Source organism: Crocodylus porosus, unplaced genomic scaffold (genome assembly GCF_001723895.1).
Source record: "Crocodylus porosus isolate Cpor-Errol unplaced genomic scaffold, CroPor_comp1, whole genome shotgun sequence".
In the NCBI taxonomy this organism is placed as follows: Eukaryota; Metazoa; Chordata; order Crocodylia; family Crocodylidae; genus Crocodylus; species Crocodylus porosus.
Genome location: NW_017728948.1, coordinates 11,492,064 through 11,514,732, shown reverse-complemented (window position 1 = coordinate 11,514,732; position 22,669 = coordinate 11,492,064). Strand labels below are relative to the sequence as shown.

The window sequence follows — 22,669 nt, the reverse complement described above, 5'->3', positions numbered from 1 at the left end:
AATGGCAAGGAAACCTGAAAGGTGGGTGCAATTTCCTTGTTTCTTTCTTTCTCGAGATGATAAATATTGTAACATTTCCATCCCTTAGAAAGTCTTGTTTGCTTGATGTGGGTCATTAAAATATGTGTTCCTAAAAATTTAGTGATGCCAATGAAATTTCCATTTCTGCTCCATTAAAAATGCCTTTTTTTTCTTGTTTAAACAAATTCAGCCCTTTGATATGATACATTTAAAGAAGTGTTTCTCTCCAGTCAAATAAGAATACTTATTTTCTGCCTATTTTTATTTTAAAATATGTTGGGATTCACACTACCATTCATGTTAGCGGGATGCCAGGAATGATCTGGCAGTAAAGGAAGCAGTTTTATCTTAGTAAGTGTAAGAGCAGTGACTCAGCAGACAGTGACTCTGCACAAGAATGAGAAGAAACATAGTTATGCAGCTTCCCTACGCTGATTTTTTTTTTATTGATCTCAGAAAGTAGTAAAGCTACAGCACTGTTGAACAGAGGAATTTGAATCTTAAAAAAAACCCCCAAAACCAGATACAAGCTTGAGCTGATTATCACATTTAATGTCATTGTTCCTGTGGAAGAGACTGTTGTTATTTCTCTCTTGCCTGCTAAGATACAAAGCTAATAATATTTGAAGCTGATGATATTAAAGCTGCGCTGTGGTTTTCCCCTCAGGCCAATATACTTGGTCAGCTGCTTACTATATTAATGGAAGCAGCCTTTTAAAATTTTTTTGTGTAAATATAGTAAAATGCACACTAATGCCTACATAAAGAATAAAAGGCCTTTTTCAGCTCCATGGAGATAATCCAGTATGCTCTATGCAATAAGTATCCACAGCTACCTGACTGTAAACTTTCCAGGGATCAGAGCTGGTGAGGTGAGAGAGAGCATTTAACACTTCGAAACGTGAAAGGAGGGAATAGGTCAAGTGGGACAAATCATTTTTGAAAGAAATCACAATTTTAGGCTTTGCCTAACTATTTTTGGTGAACTGTGGTGTGAAAGGAAAGTACTGTCTGGAAATTTACAGAAAGGTACGTAACGTGAGTCTGATCCATATTTGTCCTCAGTGTTTTTCTCGACCCCCACTGAACATAGTAGAATCAAATTGAATGATAACATCTATGGGAGTTTTGCTGTCTCTTTACACCTTCCCTTGCTCAGTTGGGACCGGCAATTGTCAGTTGCTCCTTATCTTGAACTGTCTTTAAGCACCTTGTAGTAGCTCTGCGTGCATCTCTGTCTGAAGGTTTACGTTCGGTGTTTCTACAATAGTTACAGCAAGGACACCACATCTGGGCTCCTAGGGCATGTCCAAATGAGCTGGAACGTGCGCTTCCCCAGGGACTTGTCCCCAGGGAACATCTTTGCCACACATGCTCTGGCATGCAGCAGGTTACCCTGGATGGGGGTTAGGGGATGCTGGGGCCAGCAACTGTGTTGGCCCAGCAGCCTTTCCTGGGGTCCTGGGGGCCTCTGGGAGCTGCAGCTGGACGCAGGGAGCCTGGCTGGCAGCTGGAGCTCTGGCTGGCCAGACTTTGGTTTTGAGCGGCTCCTGCTGCTGTCACGTGCTCCACCCCGCTTTTTTTCAGCATGGGATTTTTGGCCCCAGGATCTCTATGATGAGACTCACTGATATTTGTAAAGCAGAATTTTCTTGGGGGCCTGCCCTGGTCCTTACAGCGAAGTCTCAGAATGTAAATCTAGGAATTACTACAAAACTCACTACCTTTTATTCCAAGTTCAGAGCACATTTTTGACATTTCTCAGGATTACACGTGCGCGCACGCGTGCACACACACATGCGTAGACACACAACATTACTTAGGTGTGAGGCACAGCCTGGTGGATGGGAAGCCCCATTAGTTGCAGGGATCTTGGTCCCAGCTACACTTGAGGCACAACCTGAACTGGGAACCCCATCGGTTGTGGGGTTTCTCTACCCCAGCTGCATGGGGCCCCCATGGCTGGGAGCCTGCTTTTTGCCAGTGCAGGGGGACTCCAGGATCAGGCTCCCCCTGCACTAGCAATGTGCCCCAATTGGATCTACTGCAATCCCACAATCACACCTCCTGCCTTGCACGTGTAGCATGGGAGGAGGCACAACCGTGTGAATCACGCATTAGATCCAATCGCATCTTTACCTGCAGGTGTAGAAGGAGCCCCAGTTATGAATTTTGTCATGCTCTGCCACTGTCAACCCAGGCATAAACTTTTATTGAAGTTCGTGTCAACATCATCTTAAAATATCTGGGGATTATTACACTAAACCTTATTATGTCTTGCATGCTAAGCTGATTTATTAAGATCTGGAGGGGAAATAGGAAAAGATGGGGTGAAATATTTGGCAAACACACATACTTTTTGTCTTCTTTCAGGGATTGCAGTATGTAATGTGCCAGCAGCATCAGTAGAGGAAACAGCAGATTCGACGATGTGCCACATCCTGAACCTTTACCGGCGAACCACCTGGCTTCACCAGGCTTTGCGAGAAGGCACAAGAGTACAGAGCGTTGAGCAGATTCGGGAAGTTGCTTCAGGAGCAGCCAGGATTCGAGGGGAGACCTTAGGCATTATTGGTTTAGGTATGAGGAGACTCTTGGTTTTTAATTTATTTCCCCATCGTTTTGGTAGAATGGTGAAAAACATAAAGTGAAAAGATGGCTCCCTCCACGTAGGCTTTCCCCAAGCCTGCTGACTGAATGCCACCTAGGCTAAATAATAAGAATCGACCACTCCAAAATCTGAGCTTGCTCCCCTGGTACGCTCAATTTTTCTTTTCTTAATTTTATTCCATTGCTTCTAATGAGATCCTATTTTATTTTTCTAAACAATATGTTTTCCTTTAAGGCATTTCTTTCAAATATTTGTAGGTAGTTACTTTGTTTTCCTCCTAAATCGATATTCCTGCAAGTCAGTCCCTAACTATTTTTGTTGTTGTTCCCTGAATCCCTTTGAGTTTCTCTGCACCTTCCAGGTATCAAGGTGCCTAGTATCAGGCACGCTGACTTACAGAAAGATGTATCGGGAAATATGAACAGAGGAAAGAATATATTTTTCCTATTCCAGCACGCAGTCCTTGTCTATTCAACCTGACACCGCATTAACTTTATTTAGTGCCATGTCGCACTGCATAAATCCTATTTAATTTGCTGTCCACTGTCACATGTTTGCCTATTTCAAAATAGCTTCTTTCTCCAGATTTCTACCTCCAGCTGTTTCTTTAAGTGATCTGGAAGACGTTTCTTACAGTAGCTCAGAACACAAGAATAGCAGCCTGCGGTGCAATTATTTCTTACATCGTGGTCAGCTGGCCATTTATTTGAATCCATATTCCAGTTGAAATGAGAGGAACAGAAAATGCAAAAAAAAAAGTGTGAATAATAAGCCCAAAAAACCTAACCTAGCCTACCAAACCTAATAAAAGTGTTAGCTTCTTACCTGCTTGAATGTCTCTAAATATATCTTAGGATGTAACAGATGGACAAGGATGCTTGAGATGAATTCATTACTGTCTGTCACAGAACAAGTGAAGAAAAACAAGCAAGACAGTTTTTGCATGAGGTTTATTCAGTCACACATCTGTCTTATCAAAGGCTTGATTAATAGAGTGTATTTAAAACTGCTGCGGTAGGTAACCACAGGAGTTAATGATGTGATTGGCTGACAGCAGAGCATGCCAACAGTCAGACTTCAGAAGATGCCTTCACCCGGTGGGACTTAAATGACTCACTCAAACCATATGTACTCCTTCGGTAGCTCCAAGTCTCTTATCTCTGTGCTTTGGAAGTTGAAACCAGCCACTTAATGTCTGGTTACAGTTTGAATTAGGGTATTAAGACACAGAATAGTCTTCACAAACTGACAATCGCAATTAAAATGTGAGCTTCAAAAAGTTTGTTAAGCAGCTGCACTCTAAAACCTGCACCTGCAGTGTACACAGAAATTTAGGGAAGCAACTGTGTGCACAGGTTTTTAATAGATACATGCATCTGATGTTTTTGAAAATCAATCCCTTTATTAGGTGTTACATGCATCTTGAAGACATCTGCCTTATTTGCGTTTTGCGGTAGTGTAGTCTTATCCTAGGTGGAGATAGATAGGTCTCTTCTTTGAGGATTGAGTTTTGCAAGCAACTTTGACACACAACTTTGGTTGTTTTACTGCATTATATTTCCTGATTATTTGTGCATAGATAATCTGAGTGCCAATATGTGTGTTGTGCTGTATGAAGAGCCAGCTTTCCTAAAATAAACACCTTGTGTGCATAGTCTATCAAAAGACTTATAAAATACATATTTAAGAACACACATCTGTTACAGTAATTAGAGACAGTCAGTAACTTTCTCAGTTCTCTCACTTTTGCTGTTGCTGTCACTACTGATATAATCTTCCCACTGACAAGGAAAACGTTGTAAAATCACATTTTTGTAGACATGAGTGATCAATTTGTGGGTACATATGACAACAGACATAAACTTACAGTGCTAAATGTGCGACACTCGGCACACGTGTCATTTCAGTCTTCCTGAGAAGTCACGGCATGCTCTTACACCCACGAGATTATCCCTGCCCTGCATAGAAGTATAAAAATATTTATTTAACGGTGTATAAAAATTAGGTAATAAGCAGGTTGCTTATCCTGCTGTCTTTTGCAGGAGAGGCAGCTAAATTTTTAATCCCTCAGGTATGTTTTATTCTCACACAGTTCTAACTTAAGGCTCAGTTTCCAGCGAGACAAATCCTCTGTCCTCTCCGGACGTTAGGAGAAAGGGCCACTGTTTGCTCTGGCTCCTCTCCAGCACTGCAGCCTGGCTTCTCCCCATAGCTTGCTCTCCTCTGTTCGGCATGCATTTCTGGGAGTTTTTAAACTTCTCGGGAACATGCCCTCATTAGAAGGATGCCCCACAGCTGACCGTCTTTAATGGGCCTGACTGCCCCTTCGTCTGGGGACATGTTACCGACCCATCTCGGGTCTGAACACTCCGGACAGTTGGATGAAGGCTGTGTCTCACTTCTAATGTACATCATGGCAAGAGATCATCTATCCCTAGGTTTAGACTGAAGCATTATTTATAATATTGTTTACCAGAATTTTGTCCTTAGCTCATGTCCTAGAGAAGAAACCCCTTACCAACGGGTGCCATTTTCAATCCTTGGTGGTTTTGCCTCTGTATTTACTGAAATGGGTTGACATCAGCACTGCTGAATTATGAAAAAGGGATGCCATAAAAAAATGTTGTGCGTATAAAATAAATGAATCCCAATGTCTGCTGCCAAATCCTGATGGATTATCTCTTTGCATCTCCAGAATGCCTCTAGTTTAGTTTTCTCCTTTCTTACTGCCAGAATACCTTTGTCAAAGTTCACCCCCTGCTGCAGGCTCTGCCTCTCCTCTTCTTGTCTTAACCTTAACAGCACCACCATAATTGTGCTGTTTAAATAATGCTGCTAGCCTGGCACGCTACGTGTGCCCACAGCTTCTTCACATCTCTCTTTCTCGTAAGAAATTCCCTCCTTATTCCTTACCTCCCAGGCACACTCTGGATAAGGTCTGAACAGTCTTTCTTCTTTACTCACTTCCACACCCATTTGTCTGGCCAAGTTACATGACTCACTGGCTTCTTCATTTCCTTCATCCACTCTTCTGCCTCTTTCATGGAAACTCTCAGCACCTCGCCCGCTCTGCCTCGCCTGCTCCTGTTTCTCCCTTGCTGCCTTTAAAGTCATTTCTTCCATGTAGCTTAGCCCTTTTCTCTTCCCACCCTGTGCCTGTAGCAAGGACAAGAATGAGGGAAGTAAAATAATCAAAATACATGCTCCATAATACCACTTTTCTCCTTCACTTGCTTCTCTTACCTGCTGTTCTTCCTCTGCTCTGCTAGTTCTTTAGACTTCATTCCTCTGGCAGCGCCTTTGTTTGAACGTGTTTTTAGGAAGTGAAGAATATCTGTTGTGCACTACATAAATGATACTATGCAATTTCAAAGTCGTCTTTGCTGCTTTACAGATATCAGGGCACCAGTGCTGTGTATTCCATGGGATAGGTACCCATTTTAATAAGTGAGCAGCTGTATTCAGCCTCATCTTCATCGTTTCATAGTTGGTAGGGTCAGAGGGGACCTGAGCAGATTATCAAGTCCGACCCCCTGCCATGGCAGGAAAGAGTACTGGGGTCAAACGACCCCAGCAAGGTGTTCATCTAGCCTCCTCTTAAAGACCCCCAGGGTAGGGGCCAGCACCACTTCTCTTGGAAGTTGGTTCCAGATCCTAGCCGCCCTGACCGTGAAGTAGCGCCTCCTGATATCTAGCCTAAATCTACCCTCTGCCAGCTTGTGACCGTTATTCCTGGTCACTCCTGGCAGTGCTCGGGGGAACAGGGACTCCTCCAATGCCTGCTGGTCCCCTCTGACTAGTTTGTAACAGGCCACTAGATCCCCCTCAGCCTGCTCTTGTGGAGGCTGAACAGGTTCAGGTCCCGTAGCCTCTCCTTGTAGGGCCTGCCCTGCTGTCCCCTGATCATGCGGGTGGCCTCCTCTGGACCCTCTCCATGTTGTCCACGTCCCTCCTGAAGTGCGGTGCCCAGAACTGGACGCAGTCCTCCACCTGCGGCCTGACCAGCGCCGCATAGAGGGGGAGGATCACCTCCTTGTACCTGCTCGAGATGCATCTGTGGATGCATGACAAGGTGTGGTTGGCCTTCCTGACTGCCTCTCCACACTGCCGGCCCATGTTCATCTTGGCATCAACGATGACTCCACGACCTTTTTCTGCCTCTGCACTGATGAGAAGGGAGTTCCTCAGCCTGTAGGTATGGTGCTGGTTCTTCCTCCCCACGTGCAGCACCTTGCACTTGTCAGTGTTGAATCCCATCCTATTCTCATCCACCCACCCCTGTAACCTGTCTAGGTCCGATTGCAGCCTATTCCTCCCTTCTAGCATCTTGAATGATAGCAACAAGGTCTGCATCCAGAAAAACAAGCCACAGCCTCCTGGCCTGGTGCAGATGGTAAAAAGCATTTAGATTTTTATGAGTAGGAGCTGATAGACAGAAAACCAATCTGGTTACTGCTGCAACGATTATTCACAGTAATTGCTGTGAAATCACCCTCTGGTTGCATACTCTGGTGAGTAATAGCTGATGCATTTCCTTAGTCAGAAGGGATAGTGTTACTTCTGGCTGCATCCCTCTGTCTGCCCTCATCACCTCAGTCTTGTCTGGGTTCACTTTTGTTTAGCTTTCTTCCATCAGTGCCCTGTCTCAAATGAGCTCCATTGTCCAAGACGAGCAAGATCAAGATGCATAACCTAGCATTAAAATACTTAAAACTCTGCAGCTGCTCATAATGCTCTTGCTAGCCCGTCTGAATGAGAGAGTTGAAAGAATTGCACTCCATGAGATGCCAGCCTTGAGAGTCCTCTGCAATCACCCATTGCCATTGATCAGACAAGAAATAAAGCTAGGATAGATTCTTTCAATCCCACTGAAGTGTGCAGGCAAGTCAGCAGCATCCCATGATCAATGGTATGAAATGCATTTTATAGAATTTATAATACCATTAAGACCCCCTAATCTTCACCCATGGCCAGGAAAAGGTCTTTGACCAACACAACTAGTGTTGCATCTGTGCTCAAGCTAGGTCTACATCCAGATTCATGAGGATTAGGAAATTCAGAGGCATCTGTGTCTTAGTAGAGTTCTGTTCGGTTCAGTGACAGAAAGTATTTAAATACAAATAAAGCAATAGGTAACATAGTCAAGGAGAGCCTCTTTGTGATTCCTGCACACTTAGGATCGTAGAAAAGTAGGGCTGGAAGAGACCACACAAACTCATCTACTCCAGCTCCCTGCTCAAGACAGGATTATTGCTCACTAAACTACCCCAGCCAAGTATCTGTCCAACCTGCTCTTGAACACTTCCAAGGATGGAGATTCCACAATTTCTTTAGACAACCTGTTCCAATACTTGACCACCCCCATAGCCAGAAAGTTCACTCTAATCTCCAACCCAAATTTCCTCTGCTACAGCTTGAAGCCATTATTTCTAGTCCTGTCCCCTATGGCCACAGAGAAAAGACTCTCTCATTACTCTTTTGATAGCCCTTCAGGTATTTGAAAGCTGTTATCTAACCCTCCCTCGGTTTTCTCTTTTGCAAACTAAACCACCCTAGTTCTTTCAGCCTTTCTTCTTAGGTCTTACCTCCTGGGCCCCTAATCATTTTTGTCACTCTGTGCTAAACTCCTTCCTGTCTGTTCATACCCTTTTTGAAGCAAGGGACCCAAAATTGGACACACAATGCCACAAAAATTAAATGATAAAAATGGCAAAAAAAAGCACCGAGGCGGTGTGTTCAGGAATGTGAATGGGACTGGAACTGCAGAGTCAGGCATATTAAAAAAGGAGCCCAGGCTTCACAGACCTACCTGGAAATGCTAGAGGAATTTTGCTTGATCTCTGTGCAATTTCCAGTTTTTCATAGTTTCTAAAAGAAGTCTCTATTATCTTGTTCTGCTACTCTGCAGTAGGCTAAACCTATATATATAATATATTCTGTGTATGTCCCTCATTTGCACGAACAGGAAGTTTATTTTAATATATACAATTTTATTTTTCTCCTTTTGTTGAAAGCATATAAATCCTATCATTGCTCATAGGAATTATACAGGTTTATGGTACAGGATATAGCCTGGAGTCTTGTCCATGGTATGATTCGGTTATTAACAAAATGCTGGCCTATGTTTTGAACTAGCCCTAGTGGGGATGTCCCTAAGTAGACTTTTCAGGCTAAGAAAGCAAGCTATGGCACCGTGCTGTATCTCAGGCAGTAATCTGAAAAGTAAACTAGCAGGTTTATGAGTCAGCCAACTTTTTGGATAAGGGGTATTACTAAATACAGCCATTAGTTACAGCAAACGTTTCTGTCATTAAATAAATCATTACAGGACAATTTCTGCCCACAGATATATACATGTGGTTCACAGTAATTTCAGTGGGCGACTTCATGCATGCATTAGAGACCTCTAATGTATTGGCCTGTGCATTGACATTGGTTGTAAGGAACAGAAAGGCTCAGTTTCATCTGACCAGTGTATTGCAATATATATAACTGTAATGGAAACCTTGGGACTAGTGCTTTAAGGAGAGCTCAGAGAGCTTTGGACAGGATGTTGAACATGCAAATGAACATATAATAAAGTTTGTTTTCTACAAAATCACTGTTTACAAACTGTGGTGTCTTGAACTATGCATCTCCTGAATATTGCAAATTCCTAATACTTTAGCTGCATTAAAAGCTGGCTATTTTTTCCAGTTCTCTGTTTATGAAAACAGGTCCTCAAAAGCCAACAACTATCATACAAAGCCTTTTATTTCAGTAAGTTTTGAAGAGTGTCTCTTAAGTAGATGTCCCCAGGGAAAAGCAGACATTCCCAATTAAATTGACTGACTGCTTAATATTCCGAGTGTATCCATCACCAGGCACTCCAGAATGATTGTGTTCAGGTTAAATGATTGACAAAAGACTTCTTGAATTTATTCAAAAGAAACTGCAAAGCACAGGGAAATCCCTTAAAACACAATTGGGAAGACATGGGATTTCCCTATGTTATTCTGTTGCTTTTTGAATAAACACAGATGTTACAAAAGAAAACCTTCTGTTAATTTTCTTTTTTGTAAGCAAAGCCATAGCCATTCTGGTGATAGTGACTCTGAGACTTTTGAACTCTCTTTAAATCTCAAGCTTTACCCAAGCCACCTGAAATCGGGTATGAAGTACAACTTTCTATTCTCTAAAAAAAGAAATAAAACTTCTTCAAAACAGCCTCATTCCCTTTATTTCTTTACTTACCTTATTTTTTCACATACCACACTCATCTTTTCCCTGAAAATAAGTGGTTGAAAGTTGGAGTTTGTATCTTAAATGAAGAAACTGATTCTGAACAGTTCAGTGAAAAGGAAAAAAAATGTTTTTTTCTTCATTCTGCCTTCCCAAAGCAAGGCGCATGTCTTCTTTGGGGCCACGGGGTATGTGAAATACAGTCTACTAAAATCCATGCTTTATTCATGGTGGCCAAAAATGAGATACCCACGTACACATGAAAGCTGGGATCCCAAGTTTGAACACAAGCTAAAAAAGTATCCTGACAATAAGGAAAGGAAACTGAAGAGGAGCAAAAGGAACAGAAGGAGAGATTGCGCTGGTCAGATTAGGGACCAGGTCTAGAACAGGGATTGTTTTTTTGTCTATGGTGCTTAGCCCCATGGGGCTGTAGCCATCCAACTATTAAACCATAACACCATGACAGGTGCTCAGCAAGATGTATGGCATGATGGAGTCAATTTGTTTGTGGTTTAGGTAAATGAGTAAGGAGCAAACTGAAGAGTGAAATGGAAGGATTTTGCAGGCATTACAGAATTAATCAGTCTTGAAGAGGATTTAAAATAGAAACACAGACCGGTTCCAAGTGGGCATTTCCTAGTTAAGAGGCTAGTTTTGCTGCAAGAAATTTTATGACTAGAGCTGAAAACAAAAAAGCAACTGCCAGCAGCCATCACTGGGATGTGAAAGCGATGGTTTTAAAGTAATTGGCCACATTCACATGAGCAGGGGTGTGTGTTTGCAGCAGCACAAATAGTAGCGGCACAAATTTGTTCTGCTAATTTGTGCTGCAGTGCATGCCCCTGCTGGTGCAGCTTGCAGCAGGACACATTGTCCCACTGCTCCACGTGCTGCAGGGGAAGGGTTGGCTGGGGCACAGAGTGTGTTAGTGTAGGGCTAGCTGGTAGGCACATGGAGACAAGGGAGCAGGCTTGCACCACTTTTATTTTTTCAGGAGGTTTCTTTTTCTTTCTTTTTTTCTTTCTTTCTTTTTTTTTGCTACCAGGAAGTCCCAATAGCAAATTTTGCCCCAGCACTGCACATTAGCTGCGGGGTGCATGTTTTAATATGCAACACGTGCAGTTTATGGTGCTACAAAGAGGTTTGTGGCACCACAAACCATACGTGCCTGCGCATCAGGATCCAGCCTTTGTGTTCTTGTAGCGTCCTGTGAAACATGGCGTATTTCAAGACAGAGGGATCTTAAAAAATATCTATTTTTTATAAAATAAAATTGCAAACATACATTTCATAGCTTCTTATTAAAGGCAGCTGGACACATTGGCAAAAATGGGGAGTTGGCAGGAAGCAGTTATGAATATCAGTATTTTATCATCTGAAGGTCCAGCATCACCTATTAAGCAAATCTAGATTATTACAGGCCCTGTATACACCATCTTTTGGCATTACAGTTCTCCAGTTTCTTTTTTTTGCAGGGGGAGGGAAGGGGGAAAGGGTATAGGCCTTTTGATCACCAGTAGCATGATATAACTCTTAAATAAAATGTTATAAACCAAATGAGGATGGGTCACAAATGTTTCTTTTTTCTCTTCTGTATTGTTCCCTGTAAAGTTCCTAGTCCTGCAAGAATGTTTTGCAGTGATAATTGTACAAGAAAAAGCTATTTTACATCAGCGACGTTCCTTTTTCTTTGTGCGTCTGTGATCGCTCTAGGACGTGTTGGACAAGCAGTGGCATTACGTGCGAAAGCCTTTGGCTTTAGTGTCATTTTTTATGACCCATACCTCTCAGATGGCATTGAACGTGCTCTTGGACTGCAGCGGGTGAGCACTTTACAGGATCTGCTATTTCACAGTGACTGTGTAACCCTACACTGCAACTTGAATGAACACAATCATCATCTTATTAATGACTTCACCATAAAACAGGTAATTATGCAATATGTATCCCTCCAGATTGATTTGGTTTTATTCTCACTGACTTTCTGCATCCTAAAGAGTTTCTCAGTGTAAACATGCAAATTCAGTTCTTAAATACATTTTTTTCTTCCCTTTGGTATTTCACTGCTTATCAAGTAAGTTTATATTGGTTAGGAAAGAAATGGTATCCTTGCTTTTTTCATTATACTTGCTAACTTCTCTTTTGTAGAAATAATGTTATCTACTAACTGGTGTGAAGATTCAGTTACTTAATTTGTCTGTGTTTATTTAAGAGCACTTCTATGAGATCTGCAGATAGACACTTCCTCTTTCTACTCTTTTTATTAATAACAAAACTTGCCTTTCACTTTTATACTTCAGTTTAGAGGTTTTCTTTATACCTAACTTCAGGCTTGTAACTAACTGGTGCCCCCCTGTGTTCAGTCCTAATTCTTACAGAATGTTTCACTGATTAATTGGTTACATTACAGTATTAGGTTATTTGGATTATGCTTAAATGGATTTGACTTTTGACTGAATCTTTCCAAAATTAATTAATAATACATAAGGTGTTCAAAGCATAGGTACTAAATAACTGTTCCATTGTCAAGTTACTCAGTAGGCAATATTTTTATTTCATTAAAATTCTGTTTTCTGATGCAAAACTTGGGGTGTATAAAGTAGATATATATTAGAAACTGTAGGTGTTGAAATGTAAAAATGTATTGTATGGTAAAATAATCCTAACTGAATCATAATCATTTTTTTTTGAATGCTGTTAGTACATATACTATATGCATTTATTTATATATGAGGTTTATCTATCTCTGTTGAACCAAAATAGTAACTGCTTGGCGTCTGCAAAATACTAAGCATCTGTTATGCCTACTACTATCACTGGGACTTCAGTAGGAGTTGAAGATGCTCCACGTACTATATCATAAGTCCTTGTTCAGATGTAAATAAGATGTAACAATATATGTCCTGACTGGACAATTGAGTCTGTGTAGACCAATCCAAGATGATGATCAAGGCCTATTTTTAAAATCTTAATATGCTTGTTAGTTCAGAGGATAAGTCAGAAAGAAAGTTGACCTCTGTTATTTTCCATTTCTTGTACCATCAGCTTGTACACCATAATTATTTTTCCATGATGTGATTATATAACACTGGGTAGAATAGTCTTGATTTGTTAAGGACCTCTGTTTGGGGGGATCCCTGCATCCAGATAGCCCCTTTCTGAAGTCAGCTGGGATTCCTACGAGCTCAGCAGAGTTTTTGCCTTCCACTGAACTGTGGGATTGGGGCCATTGTGTGCCTTTTATAATGGGAATTATCTGAGTTGAGGTGGAAAAAGGAGGACGTACAGTGAAGAAGTGCTAGTCTGTTAGGCAGAGGAGCAAAGGATATACACTCAATTTTTAGGTGAATCTGAAAGTCAAAATTAACTTTAAAAATCTATGACATGTCTAAGGCAGAAAAGGTTCTTTGGGTTAATCTGATACCTTTTATCAGAACAACTTAAATAGTTGGAAAAAATATTCTTAGCAAGCTTTCAGGTTTAAAACCCTTTGTCAGGCTGAGGAAGCATCTGCAGTTGATGTGTGTGTGTGTGTGCTGGTCCTGGGTGGAAGAGCACGCATGATCCAGGAAGAGCACACACCAACTGCAGATACTTCCTCTGACTGACGAAGGGTTTTTAAACCCGAAAGCTTGCTAAGAGAAATTTTTCCAACTATTTAAGTTGGTCTGATAAAAGGTATTGGATTCACCCAAAGAACCTTGTCTGCCTCTGTCCTTAGACCAACACGGCTACCACCTGCACCCCTATAAAATCTCTAATGCATTTATATTGTTACTTATTGAAATAGTGAAAATTAAAATAAAATGTTAGCTGTTTCGTACTTCAGATAAAATAGAACTTTGCAGGGAATGTTCATGAACAAATGTTAATTAACCTTTGTTCTAATAGCTGACAAGCAAATAAATTTCAAAGCAGTACAGTAAAAGCACATCATTTCTAACATACATGGTCTCTCTCAAGATGCCTGGTGACATAGACAAAATGCTTTCAAATATCACGTTAAAAATATCAAACTGGCCAACATTTCATGTTTGTGTATGCTCAACCAGGCCAATAGTGCTTGTATAATAAATCATGCTACTTTGCCCAGTGTTGTGTGTTCAGATAACAAAAGTTTTCATATCCATATGTATAAAGAGGTAAGATGAATCTCATTTCATTAAAAGGCCCAACCAGAATTTCATGTGGAGTTTTAAACTCAGCATCCTTGAAACCTCTTTGAAAACTATGGGGACAGATGCCTCTTTTCATGGCTTTTCCTCCTAAGTTTGGTGTACTGCCCAGCAAATACATTTTACCTTCCTGACCCTGTATAGTTCAGGTGGATTTTGTTCTACACTGCCCAAGAAAATGGGTGCTCAGTATTTTTTTCCAGGACCAAAAGTCTTCTTTTGATGTCCAGTTCTCTTCAGATTTGAAAAGAAGATACTGTATTTAAATAAAATGCATATTGTATAAAAAACAGCAGATGCACAGGATTAACTTAGCTGAATCAGAGTAGCAATCAATCAGCAGTATTAGCTCTGACATTCTCTTTCAAGCTCTCAGCCACTGTAAAGAGTCATTTTGAAGCTGCATCCCCACTGCGACTCATGCAATTCACTTGCTTCAGAATGTGGTTATGTACCCATATTCTGTTTAATTTGGGCTTGTTTTACTACTAAGATTTACAACTGTATAAATAGCATTGAAGATGAAAAGTCAACGAGGGCTATTCTGGCTGGACAAGGGATTTGAAAGTGTTTTCTATTATTAAAATTCCCAGTCCCTTAGGAGGATATAGAAGTGTGCTAGACTACATTTAAGGCCAAATGCTGCCCTTCACTTATGCTCGTGTTGAAGTGGGTAGTTCCCTGAACTGAAGGGTATGTCTACCTAGCAAACTGAAACTGTAGTTAGTAGCATGGATGAACACACCTGAGCTAGCTTTCTTCTGACCAGCATAGATAATAATAGTGAGTTTAGAAGTACAAGCTTCAGCATGAATGTAGGACTTGTGCTGTGATTGGCAGCCTGGGCTGAAGCCTCCTGCACCATGTCTTCACTACTCTTGTTTCCAGGCTAAATGGTTAACATGCTTACTCGGGCTGCCAGCAGTCTTCTGTTTTTCTGTAAAGACTTAAGAGTACATGCCTCTGCTGGGCAGAGGCTCTTTGGGTGGAGAGAGAAAAAAAAATGGAAATTAGAACAGCGGGTTGGCCAAAGCAATACATAGATTTTTGTTACAATGTAGCTAGATGCATGTAAGCCATAATTGCTTCCTGTTTCTGACCATCCTGCCAGAGGATAGATTCATGCTAGGGGATTCCTTTTCTAGGTCCTTCTCTAGTTATACAGGAACTTTAGCATTTCTGCCCCCAAATTTTAGTTGTGTAAGAGCAACTAATGATATAATAAGCAATTTTTTTCCCCCTTGTAGGCAAAGCTGCCAGTTTCCCGAATAAGTTACACAAGTTCATCTGATGTTCAGATACCTCCTTTTTGTTGTAGTGATCAGACGTTGGTTGCCTGTCCTTACTGTGGCTGCCATCCTACAAACACTTATGTGCGTGCTTGTCTTCATGCATGGGAATGTTTGCAGGGTCCTGGCTTATATGCGAGATGTGTGCTAAAAGTGTTTAGGCATTGGTGTTTATTAGGATCGCATAGGATCTTGAGGTGTGTGTTCTTACTGTCCTTCTCACTGAAATTGGTGCATTGGCTTTATGTTCTAGATATAACATGGCAAATGTTTCATAGCTGAAACTGGCTGAGGAGGCTTACAATTCTGATCTGATCAATGCACAGCAAAACCTCTATAAGGCTTGCCACCCTCCCAGCCCATGGCTCTTAACTGAGTAATATAGGGGTTCCCTATATGTTGTCTGAAAAATCGTTCGGGGAAGGGGGCAGAAGGGAGCCAAAGTAAATGGAAAACTTCAATTTACTACCTCTTGCTAACAAAACAGAAGTCTGGAAACCTCCAAAAAATGCATTTTTGGAAGTTGCTTGTTCTTTCATTCACATAAAAGTGTTAAATCCACAAAACATGATTTTCTTTAGAAATATATGCTATTGCTTCTGCCGTATTCAATTCCACAGTGAAATAAAAAAGGGAATAAAATGATGTCTCGTTTGCACATGCATGTTTGCATCATTTGATCATGTTACTATACAACATATGAAGTATTGGTCCTCTTATACGCAGCCCTGCTTATAAAGAAAAAACAAAAGGTTATAAGCGCTCTGAAACAGTATTTTGCTTTTGAAGCATCAGATTTTTGTGGTACTTTCCAATGGAAGACAAAGAGAACTGATGATAGGTTAATCCAGTTGAATAGTCTTTGTTGTAACAGATGCTTCCTTTGAGTAAATAATAATGCCACAACAGTTTTATTTCATTTATTTTTATTTCATCATTCTTGTTTTTAACTTTCCCTAGATGAGACAAGGGGCTTTCCTGGTCAACACAGCTCGAGGTGGGTTAGTAGACGAAAAAGCACTTGCACAGGCCCTGAAGGAAGGAAGGATACGAGGGGCAGCCTTAGATGTACATGAGTCAGAACCATTCAGGTGCTTTTCCTTTTCTTTTCTTTTTCTTTTGTTCACTTCCTTATTTTTAAGTATTAGTGCATGTTGTGACCAACAGCAATGAAGTCAATAAGCTTTCCCTCTGCCTACTAGCTGAGCCTTCCATATTAAAGCAGTATGAATCTGTGCACCTCTGGATTAATGCAAAGGTGGATGAAACTTTGGCATGTTAGCAGGTGAAAATGGGGGGGGAAGTACATTTGAAGGTTAAAAAAAAAAAAGTCTAGTAGGTGCAGTATGTTTCTTTCTGCCAAAGACCCATGTTCAAATCCTAGGCATAATCTTGTGCCACATGGCCTGGAAATGAGTATGTTCATCTCCTGTCATTGACTGGTTCCAGAAAGCCCTACTCAGTGCACAAAAAGACCCTTCAGGAAAGCAGGGGACAAGATCTTGCAGGGAAAACTGCCCATTTCTGAAGCATCTGGGTACAGCTTGCAACACCTCGATGCTTAGGCTGCATATCTGGCTCCAGATCCCTCCTGCTGGGAGCTTGTGAAGCTCAAGCCACAAGCAAAGTCTTAGAAGCTGAGTTTGTGGAGCTGAGAAGGGTGATCCCAGTTCAGACTTTTTATGTTTTGCTTTGGTTTTTTTGTTTCTTTCTTTGTTTTGAAAGGAAAAGAATAGCTCTCCTGCCTTTAGCAACCCGGTGGCACTATATTTAGCGTGTTGAATGTCACCAGGAAGGGCACCTGCCTAGACACAAATGTAGCACTCCAATAAGGAGGTTTGGTGGTATGTCGCAAAGACAGAAAATGCCAATGCAGTGTGTCCCTGAGTCCTGAGCCTGTCGTCTTTGTTAGAGTTACCAATGTGGATGAGTATGGACTACTAATCGTATTTGTTGAGCGTTGTTCAGTTGCTCAGTCAAGGCAGGAAGGAGCCTGCATATCACATTAGATTAGCTAAACGACAACAATCCACACACCTCTTTGAAGAGGAACAGATTCAGGACTTTTGAGACTAGGTCATAGCAGCATCTGAAGTAAGAGCACTCCTGCATCAGCTGAGAAAAGGAGCTTGTTGGAAAATGGGTGGAAATCCTGCAAACATGTCCCACCAAAAGGTCTTTCTTCTCACCCTGCGTTTGAGCTTCTCAGTGCAATCATTATAGCAGTACAGCATGCAAGGGGGGAAAGTCTGTGTGCAGATATGCACATAGTTCCCTGTCCTACAGTCGGCTCTTCACAGACAGACCTGGCACCCGCAAGAAATCCCAGTGACCATGTGGGACTCGAGTAGATGTCATTTGCACAGACTCATTTGAAGAATTGCAGCCAACGTTCCCTTTAGTTTAGCGGGAGCACCGTGTCTGTGCCTAAGGAGGCAACGCCAGCCCCAAGAGACTAACTTCTGTAGTGCCTGCGTGTAACATTGCATTGGACAGTTTTGCCAAATATCCATAGCCATTAAACTGGAGATGCAAGCTATTATTTTAAGAGTTACTGCCAACTCCAAATGCACTTTTCTATCTAAAAATATTTTCTCTCCTGTTGTTACAAAGAACACTCTGACATTAAAACCAAAAAAGGCTATAGCAGAAGAATGACACTTTTTTTTCTCAGGTTTACTTTGTACCTTTGACAGCACTTTAATAGACTTTGATTGCTTTCCCCAAGCAGTTGGTTAGTCATATTCCCCTATCTTTAGGTGTTTTTTATTCTGCAACAGGAGAGAAAAAATAGTTTTTAAAAAGGCAGGAAAATATGATCGTAAAGCCATGGAAATTATTAGGGAGACTCACGGGCGAGTGTATTATCTGGAATTAATTTTAATTTCTTTTTAAAATTAGATTATATGTCACATTGACAGTGACTCTAAGGAAATAAAGCTGTGTTGGCTAGTGAAGGAAAACTGATGATAAACTGTGGCAAATAGAATGGGATTTTGAAACGAGTTGGGCAGTGGGTCTCGCTACCCATTTGTCCATGCAAACTATGAGTGGCGGCAATTGGAAACTGGACCAAAGTTACTTCTGCCACTAGTACTGCTATCTGTTGTTCCACTTCTGAGTCAGGGAAAGTAACTGAGATCTAAACCACTAGAAATACACCAAAATGACCTGTCACAATTAAAAAGAAAAACACCAAGGAAACATTTGTAGACTTTGTCATGTGTTTCTAGATGTTAGTCCGCAGTATACATATAAATCTCCTTGCCTCTATTCCCCTTCCCCCCCACGAAAGATTTTTGGGGTTTTTTTGTTTTGTTTTGTTTTCATTTGATCTTGTTTTAAAATTTCATTTAGCTTTAGTCAGGGTCCATTGAAGGATGCACCAAACCTGATCTGTACCCCACATGCAGCCTGGTACAGTGAACAAGCCTCTATCGAGATGCGGGAGGAAGCAGCACGAGAGATCCGGAGGGCTATCACAGGTACTGACATCTCTTCTTCACAGAAAGTTTTTCACCTAAAAAAAAAATGGCTCTGCTGGAGATTTGGACACTGACTTGAGCCAAACTAGGTTTTGTTTAACCGGGGAGAGCTCTAGGCCAGCAAGTATATCTATCACTGCTGTATCCACCATTGATAATTGTCTTGAGTCAGACATACTAATTGCAGTCATAAGTGAAAGTCAGGCAATGGGAAGAAATTTTTCTTTTCCAGATGTCCGCATGTTAGAAACCTCTGGCACGTGGTGGTTGTTACTAATGATGAAACCTCTTTGTTCTTTGCTAATTACATCAACTGGTCTTTTCCAAAGGCTTGGATACAGGTCTGGAGCCATCCTTCTGTAGCCTTTCTTACATATCTCCTGGCACACGCCATCATCTGTTGTATCTTCTTCATTCCTGTTTCCCTTGGCTTCTCTCTACCTTCCAAAATTCATCCAAGTCTGTCTGAAAGGATCTTGGACTTCAGTATTTGAAAGCTCAATACATACGGGTGAAACACTACCTCAACGTCATGCTGCTCATAATAATTGCAGTATCACAACAACCTATTTGACTGGTCTTAGACTTTAAGTCTAGCAGTATGATAATGTGAAGTTGAGGGTTTTTTTGTTAAGCCAAACCAAGTCATTCAGCAGTTGGTGGGAGGCACAATATTTTATAAGATGCTTTTATTTTTAAAGCGCTGCCAAAGTTGTCTGGAATTTTAAAGGGTGAAGTCTCTCTCTTTCCCTCTCTGTTATGAAAAAAAAAATCTTGTCAAGCCCGCAGTATGAAATGCTAATAAATAAAATGAGGCAAAGCGTGGGCTTTAGTTTGTATCCCGTGTAGCTGAAAATAAAAGGTAGCAGTCTGCATAAAATGAGTCACTAAGCACTAATGCCAGATCCTTAGTACATGGTCATGATTTATCTCTGCGTAATGCACCCTGCGTGCCCTTAAGTCCATAGGCATCTAGTTGACCTGTGGGGTGGTTCAGTTGCAACACATTACTCTGCCTTAGAAAAAATGCAAATGCCAGCATTGTAAGGTAAGGAGACTGGATGTGTTCAGAACAGTTACAGGCTTTATCTCTGGGAAGGATGTGCAGACAACAACATTGCTCTTTAGACTGGCTGATCAGTGGGGCAGCCTGACTAGAGGGAATCTTTGTCAGGATGGGGATGCAATAGAAATCAGCAATACAGAGGAACAGGCAGTGTAGTGCTAAGGGTTCTGGACACAAATCCACCTGAGACAGCATGACTTATTTCTCTAAAGTAGGCAACTGGAATATCCAAGTAAGGAATCATTGCTTTATCCTGAAGCTGTCATCTCTTCAAGCTTCTGCACATGGTTTGTAGTACGACTAAATCGAGGCCAACGTTAGGGAGGTGAGAAAGTCGTTGAACTTTAATGAAACAAATGTGGGACAGATACAGGAAGTGTGGGATGAAACTTAATATGCAAAAGTCACAGGGGGAACAGAGTGGGGTTATAATTAGAAGGAGATGGACAACAAGTGGCCGCATGCCTCAACAACACGCATGCCATGTGAAGAACATATTGTTTAGAAAGGGAAGGGGGAGGGTTAGTGTGGCTGTGCTTATGTACAATGTGCAAAGTAATAAGCAAAGATAAAGAAATACACCAAACATTACATAGAGGTGAATTTGAGAAGGCAGGAAACATAAGAGCAGCAAGTGAACACATTGCAAAATAAGTAGAAAATAAACACGTTTCATCAGGTACTAACTTTTGAAAGGAAATTCAAGGAGCTTGGAGTAGCCCAGCAAAGCAAAGACTAAGAATGGGTAGGAATAGATTGTTCTCTAAAAATACAGCAGGAAATAAATGCATAGCAGGGAAAACACGCTAAACAATGTAGGCACATGGACAAAAGGGTATAAACTGGCCAGGAATAAATTTAGGCTGGAAATTAAAAGATGTTTTCTAATCATCAAAGGAATGAGGCTCTAGTGCAGACTCAGTCAGAGAAATGGGAACCAGTTACTTCAGTGGGAGCTACTCACACCCATGTATTTTATTGAGCAGCATTTCTCAACCTGAGGGTCGTGACCCAAAAGTGGGTTGCAAGAATATATGAAAGGGTCACGAACAGACTTTAAAAATGAATCCGTAAACCTTAAAAATTGATTCTTCTTTAAAGGAGAAAAATGTGGGAAACCATGGCTTTTCCCTTGCAGGCTGGCAGAGCTCCAGTTGAGAACCACTGTTATAGAGGATGGGACAGTTGTATGGAAAGCAGTCAAGGCTAGAGCTGTGCAAAGCTTCAGTTGCTGATTTGATTCGGCAGAGATTTGGCCCAATTCGGTGGCCGAACCTCTGAATCTGAATCTAATCAGGAGACCCTTTAATCTCTCCAAACCGAATCAGAACTCTCCAAATCAATTCGGAGAGTTTCAGAAAGATTTGACAATTCAGACATAGAGACACAGCTTTAAATGTTTTGTCTACATACCTCAAAGTACCAGGTGGCTCCTGAATGCTGAGATGGTGGGGCACATGGAGCGTCCTACAGGAGAACGGGGGGTCCCCAGTGCACTCAGCAGCAGACCTGAAAGTGAACCAGAAGCACTTCCAGTCCACTTCTGGGTCTGCTGGAGAGCGTGTGCTCCCCCCATCCCCCGGCGCGGTGACTGGTGCCTCCTAGGTCTGGGGAGCACCCAGGGTCCCCCTGCAGCTGTTCATCGAGCTGGGGAAGGTGCGGCAGGGCCCCCCATGCACTCAGCGGCAGACCTGGAAGTAGACCAGAAGTACTTCTGAGCATGCAGGGCCCCCCCCATACTCCTGTGGGATGCTCCATCTGCCCCACCATCACAGAGTTCATGAGCTGTGCCTGGCGCCTTGGGGTATGTAGAAAAAAAATGTTTAAAACTGTGTCTATGGCTGAATCACTTGTTCTCCAAATCAGCATTGAATCTTCAGATTTGGATTCAGCCAAATTGAATCGGGTCAGTGATCCAAATCAGCTAATCGAATCACTGTCCCTGATTCGGGCTGAATCCAAATTAAGTACGGCCCATTTCGCACACCTCTAGTCAAGACCATCCCAAACACTGATGATGAAGAACTGGCCCAGCACTTCTTTCAAATCAGATGACAATCTTTCCATTCAGAAAGCAAGGTAGATATGAATCTTTATAGACTAATTAAATAAGATATCTACATTGTCTTCAGAGAGCATTGCATGGGGCCCTAAAAGCTGAAGAATAATTGTAATTTGAAGGCTGCATGAAATCTAGGCTAGTAATTGTCAACCAGGGTGCCTTGAGATCCTTTCAAAGGTGCTGTGGAAACAAGTGAAAACAAAGCTGACATGTTCTGAGGGATGCCTTGAGTCTAATCAGTGATGCCTTGAGTCTAATGAAGGGTGGCTTGCATCTGAAAAGGTTTAGGCAAAAATGCTCATGGAAAGGAGTCCTTGGACATGTTTAAATTTTCCTTAGGATTCTATATGAGGACTAAGAGATACAAATATTCTGTCTCATTAAGGAGGAGTAACAATGAGTGAATAAAACAGCTATGAGCAGAACTCCCATTGACTTCAAAAGGTTCTTGATTTCATTCCAGATGCTCAAAAGTGGTTGCTGGGAGGCAAAGTCGGAAAGGAAAGCTTAGAAATAGAGAGACCAATACTCTAATATGTAAGCTGATGAGCAACTGGTGTATGGAAACTGATTTTAGCAATTTGGAAAGTGAATTTCAAGATGATGCGTGTAAAACAGAGACAAGATTTATCAAGAGGCTGAATAGAGGAGAGGAAAGGAGAGAGTAACTGAACACGACTCAGAGTTCAAGAAGTGGTGACAGCCATGGCAAAGGGAACAATAAGTCTCTGATCTG

At 41.6% G+C, this 22,669-nt stretch overlaps 1 protein-coding gene across 10 annotated transcripts in view; it reads left to right on the top strand.

Annotated features, from left to right (window-relative positions):
* CTBP1 (C-terminal binding protein 1) overlaps window positions 1-22,669 on the top strand; it is a 300,829-nt gene that overhangs the window by 261,618 nt on the left and 16,542 nt on the right. For all 10 annotated transcript variants that reach the window (XM_019552701.1, XM_019552692.1, XM_019552691.1 and 7 more), the window contains 4 exons: window positions 2,395-2,601; window positions 11,570-11,784; window positions 16,281-16,411; window positions 18,678-18,805. In XM_019552701.1, the coding sequence (XP_019408246.1) occupies window positions 2,395-2,601; window positions 11,570-11,784; window positions 16,281-16,411; window positions 18,678-18,805 (681 nt within the window). The remainder of the gene's footprint in view (window positions 1-2,394; window positions 2,602-11,569; window positions 11,785-16,280; window positions 16,412-18,677; window positions 18,806-22,669) is intronic.